Raw genomic sequence first — 13,268 nt, forward strand, 5'->3', positions numbered from 1 at the left:
ATAAAGTGGGCAGTGGCATTATTGTTAAAGGAAAAGAGGTTTCACACAATATTAATTTATACTTCATATTTTCTGCAAAGGTTATAAGAATGGAAGAAAAAAAAAATAGAATTTATGATCCAGTACTAAAGCAGCCCTTCTTATGTGAAGAATAAATGCTACATTCATAAATCTGTTAAACTGACAGGACTCCTTGATAGGGAATATTGGTGATAATTCATTTTAATGATATATACCATCCTGGAAACCTCAGTATTGATAGGATTAACAAACCAAGGAATGCTACTGTGGTGAAACCCTTTGCTTCTAGTGTAAAGTTTATATATAGAAACCTGTTCTTGATATAGTTTTAAAATATAGCAAAATTAGCCTTTTCAGTTTGCCATCCTATTAACACAGGCCTTCCAAAAATATCACCTAACTATAATTACATTATTTATTACCCATCAATAGAGTAAACCATTTCAGTTTCATCTATCATCTGCATTCATGCGTCTTTTTTGTCTATTGCCTCTGGAAAGTGCAATAAACAAAAATGGCAACTCCACACCAAATAAGACATTTTGTGTTCTGCAGTCTGTAAAGTCAGAATCATTCAACAAGAATGTTTGCCTTACATAGTAGACACTTTAAAATTGTCTGCAAATGACAATTTTAAAATGGTCCACCAAGACTGATTCTGACTTTGTGAACTGCAGAACACAAAACACTTCCTCTATTGTGGATTCACCATTTTTGATTAGGATGCTTCCTAGAGACGATAGAGAAAAGGCATTTGAATGGAGATGGCAAACTCAAACATATACTTTATCAATTGATGTATACCACATATTCTGCATGTAATAATTAACAATTACTGTAATTTAAAATGGTAGTATTCTTTTTAAAAGATCCTCTATACCTGGTACCAAAATATGGAATATGGAATTATCATTTCATTTCAAAAGAAATAATTTACAACTAAAATTATGTAAAAAAATGATAACTACACATTAAGTTAGTGCAGGTACTCCTCACTTTACGACCAAATTCCATTCCGACGACTACATCATTAAGCGAATTGGTTGATAAGCGAGGAGCTTGTGCTAGGAATATAAAATCATAAAATTATGAAAATTATGCAATAAACTTCAAATTTATTCACGAAAAGACATGCATATGTAGATACTGTATTATCATTTGTTTATTTGGTTATCCAGAGCTGTAGAGGGTCCAGGTAAGGGAGATGATGATAATAAAATAGAAGTTTCATTGTCGTCATCTCCCTTACCTTCGAGGGCAGAGGTCCTGGATATAACAGTTGAAAAAAAAACTCATAAGTGTGGTTTGCTTTGTAGTCTTCTTTTTTTCTTGATAAATTTTTCTACAGCACTTTAAAAGTTCACTCATCCCACGTTCAACTTTATCAACATTCAGTATTTGGATCCATAGTCTCAAGTTCCAACATAGCCATATTAATTTTGGAGAACACACCAGCTAACCTGTGAGGAATCGAACAGGGGTTGACTGGGAGGTCCAAATGTGGGGTATTGATCGAGAAATTAAAAATCTTCTTTTCAGATGCAAATACGAGGAATTGAATGTCTCGATCAAACAATGAAAGTTTTTTTTAAACTATTTAAATAATAGAAAAGACCAAAGTCAAGAAAAACGTGGCTGGAGAGGCGTCGTATTCAGTTGCAACATTGACCTCTCCCGCATCCTCCATTTGGTTTCGAATTGTCACCAGGTGACAATGAGAGACCAATGGGGAGGCAACTTTGGCAGGAAAACTGATAAAACTGAGAGTTTCAAAGAGTTCTTAGTTCTTGGTATCTGGTTGTTGGTGCTCACCATCAGGATTTTGCCACCATGAGGACAAACAGCGACCAACTAGTCAATGCCCAAACTTACCATCGCTTCTGGAGACATCGCATTTCTACTAGATTAACCCTTCTCCCAAATCTGTGATTTGAAACTGTGCCACACACCCTGGGGCCATCCACTAAAATGTACATCGTTGAAGGACCAAGAGAACTTCAGACCGAACACTGAACACTCAATCAAAAGAAAGAAAAAAAAACTTTTTTATTCGCTCCCAGGGTTGGGTTTTGTCCAAGCTTCAAAGAAAGTTGTAAGAAACTTCTATTTTTATTAAATGGTTTTAAGATGGAAAACCTGTCTTAGTGAGTCTTTCCACTCTCACCCAACAGTACTGACCGCTTGATTGTCATGATATCTTTCCACGGAATTGGCTAACTTCACAAACCCATGTACTGTGAATTTCTTTTTCACTTCTTCAGTTCTTTCCTCTTCCAAATGCTGCATCACTTCTAACTTTATTAAATCCTCATTTGTTAGCTTTCCATCAGCATAATCAATGTCTTCCACTTCAACATCTAAGTTAAGCGCATTGGCAAGGTCCGCAATTGTTTGAATTCTATCAGTTTGTTCAAGATTGTCAAACGATTCAATATTGTTCGTGAAACTTTTTATGCATTTTTTCCATATATCTTGCATACTCTTATTTGTCATTTCATCCCAAGCCAATTTAATATTTTTAATGTAATTTAAAATACTATATGATTTCCAAAAATCATGAAGGGTTACTACATCATTTTCTGTTGCTGCTACAGCTTGTGAAAAAGTTGTGTGCAAATAAAACACTTTGAACGTAGCTATAGAGCCCTGATCCATTGGCTGTAGGACAGTTGTGTTTTTAGGAAGATACACTACCTTTACATCTGGGTGTAGATCATCAAGATGCTGGGGTGGCCTAGAGCATTATTAAGCAAGAGAATAATTTTAAAAAGAACACCCACAATAATGCTGAACAGAGGATATGAAGCAGTTCAAAAACTAATCTTCAAATAAAGATTGAGTCATCCATGCTTTTTTATTTGCACGATAGTAAAAACAGTCTGCCTGTTTACTAACGTTCTTTAATGCACATAGGTTTTCAGAGCGATAGATCAGAAAAGGCTTTAACTTGAACCCAGCGGAATTCCCTCCCAACAACAACATGATCCTGTCTTTAAAAGCCTTAAAACCAGGCATTGCCTTAGCTTCTTTGTGCATATAGGACCTTTCAGGCATTTTTTTCCACCAAAGCCTGGTTTCATCCACATTGAGTATCTGTTCCCGGCAGTAAATGACTTTTTTAATTATTCCATCTAATTCGTCAACAATTTTCTCTGCTGCTTCTACATCCACACTTGCCACCTCACTGTTGATTCTCCAATTATGCAGGCTGAATCTCTGCCTAAACCATTGAAACCATCCATGACTTGCTGTAAATGATTCTGTCAATTTTTTGCCTTCATGTGCCTTCAAAGTCTCAAAGATACTGCATGCCTTAGCTTGAATTATTAAAAGGCTTATTGGCATATTATTTTACATCTGGTTGTTAAACCAGATCACCAATTATTTCTCCATCTCATAATTAAGACCTTTTCACTGCCTAGTTATTAAGATTTTAAATCCTGTCAATGATTTCACCACCTCTTTCACTCTAACTTTATCCTTTAAAATTATCGAAATTATTGAATGTGTCAATTTCAGGTCACATGCTATTTCTTTAACCATCTTACCAGCTTCGCAGTCTTGTAGATTTTTATTTTCATTTCAAGATCGATAGCTTTCCTTTGTTTCTTAACAATGTAACGCTTCGCAGCTATTATATACATATATATTTTGTTTGTTTGTTTGTTTTATTTTATACTTTTGTTTTTTGTTTATGTCATGTCGAGTGTATGTTTTTGAACGGGTCCTTTTCGTTTCCTTCCATGATACCACCAATTACATGCTGGCTGGGCTTTCATTGTGGTGATTGGCCTGTCATGGGGTCACGTGGGGCGGAGTGACATCGGCTAGCGGGAAGTTATAAAAACACGTGTAACCCATGTACGAGAGGGTTTTTCCTTTTTGTTCTTTGACTGCCTCTTGAGGACTTTTGTTGGTTGGCAACCTGAAGATGTGGTGGGCCGTTAGAAGAAGAAAGCGGAGGTAAATCGACGAACTCAGGATAGGTGAATTATGGCACTGAAAAGGAATCGACTTCCATCGAAGGAATTACACCAAATGAATAAGGGATTACCATCTAACAACGAGGAGGACGAACTGTAGTATCACCGTTGTCAACAATTTTTGTATTACAAAAGAAAGTTTGTATATTTAGTCGTAATAATTGTCGAGAAAAATAGGGCCTCGCATAGAGAGAAGGAAACTTAGGAGGGTGATAATCGGGCAGTATTAAGATTGTAACACAATCGGATTCCGGGACAGAGTCGTGTATTGATAATTAATTGTGTTTTTCGTCTCCAATAAACCTTTGTTTGTTCAATTACATGCTTCCACCGACTATTCATTTCCACTTTTTTGGGTGTTATTCCCTTTCTTTCAAACCCGCAGACCACGTGCTTGGAGTTCACAACAATTTCTCCAGATGATGCCATACTTTTTTCTGTTCGTCAACATCTGTATTATTTTGGGGTTACAAATATGTAACCTCATTTTTTTTACAAATAATTTGTAAAAAAAATGAGGTTACACAGTGACTGCTTGTCAAAATGAAACTGATTGAAAAGTGCATAGCAAGCCTATGGTACGCTCAGTGCACATGTCACCATTTGCCACTGACCAACACTCGAGCTGAGAAAGGGGATTCCCCGAATTGCAGGTCAAAACTTCATTAGTCGTAAGTGTGAGTGGTCGTTAAACAGATAGATCATAAAGTGAGAAGTACCTGTATAACAAGACTACAGAATTAAATAACTGAGTAGTCAGAAAAACAAATTTTTAAAAATTTTTGTAGGTGCATTATTAATTTTAAAACTTTTAATTAAGCTGTTCAAATTTAAGAAATCCTGGTCAAAGCTCAGAATAAAATCAATATATAAATATAACAGAATAGTTTGTTATTGACAGTTTGATATTTTTATTATAAAAAATAAATTTTTTAAGAAATAAAATGTAATTGTAAACCTTAAACCAATAATAATAATTTAATTTTTCTTCCAACATTAATATTCTAATAAAAATGGGATTTTCTTTTCGTCTTTTAGAATATTACATTTTTAATAATTACTCCAAATGATAATTTAAATCAGATTTATAATTACTGGAAACTAAATAAATTATATCCCCACTTAGAATTTATTAGATTAAAAATTCTCTTTATATTAAATTTTAATAAAAGTTTCTTAAAAATTAATTCCAAATAATTCTTACTAATTTTAAGGCAAATGGCACATGTTCTAATCCTGCTACGAGTGTAATCAAAACTTGCATTCTCTGTAAAAATTTGACATTAAGAATAGATTAATATACAAAGTTATGTATTCTGTAATATAATTATATAAAATTGATAACAATAAAAACAATGCATTTTATGTCTGATTTATATAAAGTTTTAATAATAATTTTAAAAAATAATAATGTTTTTATAAATTCTTAATAATGTATTCCTTCTTTTTACATTATAAATTAACTCTTAACTACTCATTAAAGTAATGCCTATAAAACAATATGTTATGAATTTGATTTATACATAAATCCTTTTAAACTCCTTTTAGTTGTAGTTTACATAGGTCAAGCTGTAGATAGCCAAAATATAATTTGTATACAAAATTACTCCATTCTTAGATAAGGAAAATGTTTCTCACAGAAAACATTATCCAAAAATCTGAATAAATTTATTAAGTAATCTAATTTTTCGGTTAAAGTTTACCTAGGGAACCCCAATGACCGTGCTTCCGGTAATCTCGACGGCAGGTGATGTTAGAAATTCGGTGTAGGTGGCGCAATTTTTAAATAACGTTATCGTATGCAAATTTTTTGTTTTTCGTGACGGCTCGACTGCTGCGAGTGGTTTTTTTTTCACCAGTTAAACAATTTTTGAAGAAAAAATGCTACTTTCTGCTATTTTTAATAGTAAATAGGTAAGTTTTTATTCCGTCTACTTTTCGTGATGCAACGTGCAGCAAATTTAATAATTCTATCGTATTCGTAATTGTTGTAAGAAGTTTTTTTTTTTTTTTGGCGACAAAATGGAAACTGCATACATTAATTCTGAAAATTTTTGGATTAATTGCACCTCCGGTCGTTTCTTTAGATTAATGTACTCTGGTTTTGATGATTTGGCAATAGATAAGAAAATACCTAGTGTTGTGAAATTTGCAATATTCTCGAATTTGCAACATGTAGAAGAGGTATGCGACAAATGTGGGAAACGTCGTAAATTAATGTATAGAGCAGATAAAAACTCTGTATCGATGCGATGTAATGTTTGCAAGACGAATTATTCAGCTTTCCAAGGAACCTTTAAACGGAAATGTGGTCGTTTGTCGTGGGAGAGTACAGTCAAACCTGTTTTTTATGCGCAATTTTTTTAATGCGAATTTTTAATTTGTGCGGTTTTTTTTGTGCGAGTTTTTATTTGTGCGGTATAGTTGGCGACTAGTCTCATGCGATTCGTCATGTCTCACGTTGACTTATTATAGCTAAATAAACTTATTATAGCATAAATGCACTTATTATAGTAATATTATTGCATGAATATGCGAAAAATGAAATACACTCAAACCTGTTTTTGTGCGGTCTTTTTTTGTGCAATTTTTTATTTGTGCGATTTGTTTTGTGTGATTTTTTGTGTGCGGTATATGAATTTCAATCAAATTGATATACTGCACAAAACACATCGCACAAATAAAAAATTGCACAAAAAAGACCGCACAAAAACAGGTTTGAGTGTAATTTACTTTTTAAGTCAACAAAACACCACCTGGACAAAAATATGTAAAACAGACGATAGACCAGACGATGCAGTCAAGTGCTGACATCTGTTGTCAATAAATTCTATTTCGTACGGTTTTGAGTTATTTTCTATGTGAGACTTTTTTTATGCGGTCCCTGTTGACCGCATAAAAAAATTATTTTTTTTATTGTGTTGCAAAAACTATTATTTACAGCCATTCGTGAAGTTTTGTAAGATTTTTTTTAATGCGTTTTTTTTAATGCGGTCCCTATCCCCCGCATAAAAACAGGTTTGACTGTATTTTGTCATTTATCTGGCACCTACTGTGTTTAGAGTGTTCGCTAACTGTTGCTGCTGGAGCTTCGGAAATCTCCAAAAAAACACCAGTCGACTGGGCAAACTTTTTACGTTTTGTTATGATGGTTTCCATTAATAACCTATGTACTTTTAAGATTAGCGGGATAAATGAAGTTGTGGAAATAGACGAAACAGCAATTGCAAAGAGAAAATACGAGAAAGGTAGAAAATTGAAGGGGACGAGGTGGGTTGTAGGAGGTGTGTGCAGAGAAGGGTCCGGAATCGAGCCGAAATGAAAAGAACCGGAGTCCGTTCCAGCTGCTACACAAAGCGACGAGTGTAAGAAGGGGAAAAAAGTAAGGCACATTCGTGTGGTAAAACTAAAAAACGTGTAAAAATATCAAGTAAAAAGAGAAACATCAGCGATAGGGATCGCAAATCAAGGAAAAGCGAGAAGAAACGGAAAGGAAATGTATGACAGAGCGTCAAACACGTGAGTAACAGTTTGTTTTATATTTCATAGCTAGCTGAACTTGCAAAATAATCTTAAAACATTTATTTTTTACTAATGTAATTATTATTTTTTCAAAAAATTATACATACTAACTAATTTGCATAATTTTTTGAACGTAGTACGCGTGCGTAGTACAGCAAACAAAATAGCAACCGGAAGTGCGGCCATTGGGGTTCCCTAGGTAAACTTTAATCAATTTTTCCTTTCATACTATTTTTAATTCATTACATTTGAGGTTTTACTGTATTTAAATACAGCTGAAATGCCATTAACTGGAATTTGATCAACCAGAAGTCCAACCAATCAAGGTCTTGATATTGTAGGCCATAAAAAAAGTTTATAGATTTGTGAATCTGAATGAATGTAATGAAGCTTAATTTAGTAATACCAAATAAAAAAGTATTTATGGAAGTAGACACATAATTAAGTTTACAAAATCTTCTACAGAGTATATTAAGTAAAATAATGGTAAAGTAAGACATCAACCAATGCCAAATTATCGGGCTAGAAAACGGCTATAGCAATATTAATAATTTGGCTACAGCCCAATAATTCGGCATTGGTTGATGTCTTACCTTATGTTTAACGGGTTAGTTGTTAGTTACTTGTTTGATATTTATAGAATAACTAGCTGACCCGGCCACACGTTGCTGTGGCTCAAAATGTATCTATTATAAATGTATAACACTTCCCCTGTGGAGGGCAATTTCAAAAAATCCCTTCTTAGTGTACATTCTCTTGACGTACCCTATTAAAACGCAATCAAAAACGCATCTAAAATAGTATAATAAAAGCCGAGTTCTTCACAGTAAGCCTTAATCCCGTCACTTTTCCCGCTGGGGAATATCGAAAAATCCCTTTTTAGTGTATATTCTGTTGACGTAACCTATTAAAACGCAATTAAAAACACAAAAAACCGCATGTAAAATAGTATAATAGAAGCCGAGTTCTTCATGGTAAGCCTTAATCCCGTCCATCTCCCCCCACTGGGGGGAATTTCGACAAAAAACACATGCGTATTCGAATGCAATGTTGTGTCAAAATTTCAAAGAAATCGGTAGGAACAAACGAACGTTATATTTTATGTATATAGATAGATAGAAAATGATCTGCTTCAGTCCATTCTCACAGAAAAGCATAATGCCTCACAGAAAAGCAAACTTAGGTCGTCGGAAGTTAGCGCCATCTGTTGGACATAAAAGCCTTAATCCATATATAAATATATTTTTGAAAGGGGGAAATGGTGTAGGGGTATGAAAAATAGATAGTAGCCGATTCTCAGACCTACTGAGTATGCATATAAAATTTGGTAAAAATCGGTAAAGCCGTTTCGGAGGAGTACAGTAACAAAAATTGTGACACGAGAATTTTATATATAAGATGGTATTTTTCAACTTTAAATTAACTAAAATATTGTAAAATCAATTAATCTATAAAATATGAAAAAAAAACATAAAAGTTGCAAAAGATTAAAAATAGTGCACTGAAAAATTATTTATAAAAAAGCAAAACTCTTTCTAAAACTGAAAAATACTTCTGAGATCATTCAAATAAGAATGTCACCAATTTTAACTTCTTTTTGCTATCACTTTTTGTCACCAATTCTTAGACATCCCCAAGTTGATTTCACACTTAAAAACAAGCATTTCCGTAAAACAGATTTACAGTACATTAATTTATTTGTATTTCCTACTAAGACAAAGCTGAGTAACTCCTAGACTAAAGATATTATGTTATATACCAGTATATCTTTCAGCAGTATCTTTATTTGTAATCTGTATCTGTAAAGGATAAATTGTTACCATCATCCTTTCATATTAAAAGATCTACCTAAGTGTCCCAACAAAATATATTTAGTACAGTGCTTCTGCCAAAGTTAGACAGTTCATATTATTTACAATACAATGAGGGATGTTTTTAGACCCCATTTTCACTGATTCTGAAAACCAACTGAACTTAATAAATAAATTTTAAAAATAAATGAATTTATTTATTTATTGATCTATAAATTGATAATGATATATTAAACTGTAATAAAATTGTTTTATTCAAATTAATTCCAAATCAAATATTAAAAACAGGCAAAACTTGAGGTAGTCCCTGGTGATTGGGAATATCTGTACATCCTACTGAAGTGCAAATATTTAAATAAGAAAGAACCTGCTATATGATCAGTGATCAAAATACTTTTGTTTAATGATTTTAGTAAAAGAATTATTTCAAAATAGGAAAATTTTTGAGAATCTTTAGGACATCATCACTCTACTAACAATCCCATTCCTTATCAATCCATCAGAAAATTTTTATATTCCTTCCCCAGTGCAAACATCCTTTTTGAATGACTCCCTCAACAAATGAATAAAGTATAATAATATTATACAACAGGTATTCAAAAAGTTCTTGATATAGGTTAAAAAAGTTTTCAAATGAACTATAAATAAATTTATTTTATATTTTTCAAAATAACTGCACCAAGTTTCAATACACTTTCTCCAATTTCTGTAATTCAGGAAACAGTTAGAAACATTTAATACAATAATTTCTTTCATGGTTTACAAAATTTTCTTTGATTCATCTTATGTGAATTTTATTGACTCAAAGATTTAGGTTGTTTTCTAATCAAATTTAAGATGAAGAAAAGGTCACGAGAAGCTAGATGGGGAAATTGGGTGGTTGTAAAAAAGTAGCAATTTCAACTTTAAAATATTTGAATCAATAGAACTGGTACAAGATGAAACAACTTCTCACACAATCCCTGGAAAGGATAAATCAACACAAAAAAAAAACGTTTTTTATATCCCAGTATGAACAGATTTAGACAAAACGAACATTTTCAACCATAAACTTGGTCTGTGCGCTAACTAGAAGGGCATACACACACCACACTAGATGGGAGGATACTGTGGCAGAATTAAGGCGCATTGAAAACAAAGCAGTAAAGCACGGGTATAGTAGAGGCATGATACGTAATTTATCGTGCAAGTACGCAAACTTGCTAATGGCAGGCCACACTCATACCACACAGGTAAAACCCAACAACACACATAATCATAGCAGCAACCAATCACGCACGGTGGTGCAAAATAACCAGCACCTAAGCTCCATTTATAAAGAAATTGCTACCCATAAAGACACAAAGATTGCATATAAGAGATCTAACACAGTATATGGGCTGTTGCACAATGACAAAGACAGGACAGAGGAAAGTCAGGCACCAGGTGTCTATATGATTTCTCTCAGTGACCACAGATTCCAGCAAGATGTAGTATACATCTGATCCACAAAGCGCTCACTAAGCAAAATGATACAGGAACATGAGTATGATATCATCAACAAAAGGCATACCACCGTCCTAGCTTCTAGCCTATGACAGTGACCCCAAAATACAAGCTGAACTCCATTAAGGCCAAGTTGGTAAAAATGTCTGAACAGGTTCAACACCTTTGCAACCTGGAAGCATTAGAAATATACAAAGCCAGCCTGACTGGCAACTGTATTAATGCAAAAGATGCCGCTAATGTTTCATATGCATGGAGGTGATGCTATGAAAAAAAAAAATGGGAAATACACTAGCAGGTAGCTAACGTTTCTACACCAGTAATTACATCTTATTATTTATGTATGGTGATGTAATGTTATTTTATCACTTTATTAGCATGTATGGCAAAAATTATTTTCTAATGTTTAAATATTTTGGAATTTAAAATAATTTTTAACACGTTGTTCAAATTCCGGTTTCAAATTTATACTGGTCAATAACCTGATGAAGACCAAGTTTATGATTGAAAACATTCGTTTTGTCTAAATCTGTTCATACTGGAATATAAAAAAAGTTTTTTTTTTTTTAGTGTGTTGGTACAAGATGAATCAAAGAAAACTCTGCAATCCCTACAACCCTGCAATCCCAAGAAGTTAATTTTTTAAATTGGAGAAATCCTTTGAGAAAGTGAATTGAAGATCAATGTGATTATTTTAAATATTAAATATGATTGAAAAATATTAAATAAATTTATTTATATTTTAACACATTTTAATTTTTTGATCTGTGCATAGAACTTTTTGAACACATCTTGTAGATGAATATTGTGAAATTTGTCAATAGGGAAAAAGGGAGAAGAGGGGAAGGTTAATCCCTCTTTTTGTCAAGATGAACAAGGGGCACAATAGTGACGTGAGTGTGAGTGTAGACACTGAGACAGTCACTTTTACATCACAAGCTGTTTATTTGAAAAGACAATGCTTACACATACCTGGTCAAGAATTTCTTCTCTTGAGCAGATATGTAGAAAGTTCAGTCTATGGTCACAGTCTTTTATCTGCATGATGTGATGGCAATCACTTGGAGTAATTGGATGAAGTTTTGATGATAATCAGCGGCCCCAGGACAAACTGAATGGAAGTCAGCATACTGCGGCAGAACATAGGTGAAGCAATGAAGGTGAAGTCCAAGATGACAAGGAAATTCACACAAAGGACAAACAGGTTGAAAGACAGAAAAGTGAATCTCAAGGTTTATAAAGGATTTCTCCCCAAAATTCTGTATTTGATCAATCCTGAATCTGTCTCTCCAACTTCCAATTGGTCCCTTTCCTATTTCCAGGTGATATTAGACAACCAGATTGAGCATGAAAAAGTTTGCTCTGTTTAATCAATTTGACACCTCTGTTTGACTTCATCTGCTAGTGTTGTAAAAAACTTTGAAACATTTGCTTGTATCTCCTGCAATGATATTTTCGTTCCTGACATCTAAGAAATTTTTATTTAAGTGTTTTTATCACTTATAATGCAATAATTTTCTTTTAAAGAAATGTTACATTTTCTTGTTTATTTCTAAATTTTGTCTTGTCTGCAAGCATCAGAGTCAAATCTTGATATTTCCAATTGACATTGTAAATAGTCCAACCTGTCAGTTTGCAACAACTCATGACCTCATGGGGTTGACCATATTATTTATTTTGTACCTTCGTGACAGATCTATTTCATACATTTCTTTTATAACAAAATATTTTCTTAAATGAATTGAATTTTTCACACATTTAATGAGATTCAGACTATCTGGGAGCTAACAATATAAATAAAAAACTAACTTTTTTACGTAATTAAAACTTATTATTAAAATAATTTCTAAACTGTCAGAATAAAATTAAATATAGTTTGTCTGCTTTTATTATTGCAATTCCTCTTTTGTACATAAAATATCAATTAACTTGAGTATAAATGGAGATGCAATAGCAACATCTCAATAATATTGTATAAAGATATAATTTCAAAAAACTATAAATTACAGGGTATCAGATAAAAATGTACAGAGAATCATAGAACCCAATAGGTAAGATGACGTTAATATGCTGATGTTAATCAAATTTAAAAAATATAAAATTCAATGTTAAATTTTGAAACAAACACAAAAGAGAAAAAGAAACTTCAGAAAAAACTATAAGAGAATGGAATTCAAATGAACAGACTCCAAAGCAGAACAAAATAGCCTGCTCTGGAGTCTGTTAATTTAAGTTCAATTTTTATTTCATTTCTATCTAAAAATTGTAAAAGAGCAAAATATTTATATACTAGCAGGTAGGCCCGGCGTTGCTCGGGCAAAAGTAACGATAGCAAAGATTAACATTATTACATTATAGTCAACTTTACCCGTTTTCACAGAATGCAAGAATTGGGTCTCCCCGTTTCCAGACTAATTAGAGAATTTTTAGATTGGTCTAAAAATAT

At 32.9% G+C, this 13,268-nt stretch overlaps 1 protein-coding gene across 1 annotated transcript in view; it reads right to left on the minus strand.

The window, feature by feature from the left end:
• Positions 1 to 13,268, minus strand: part of prd1 (pruning defect 1) — a 109,883-nt gene that overhangs the window by 50,506 nt on the left and 46,109 nt on the right. The window contains 1 exon segment of the mRNA XM_067270775.1: positions 5,209 to 5,271. Coding sequence (XP_067126876.1) covers positions 5,209 to 5,271 — 63 coding nt within the window.

This window comes from Centruroides vittatus, unplaced genomic scaffold, assembly GCF_030686945.1.
Source record: "Centruroides vittatus isolate TY-2023 unplaced genomic scaffold, ASM3068694v2 contig_377, whole genome shotgun sequence".
NCBI classification, from domain to species: domain Eukaryota; kingdom Metazoa; phylum Arthropoda; class Arachnida; order Scorpiones; family Buthidae; genus Centruroides; species Centruroides vittatus.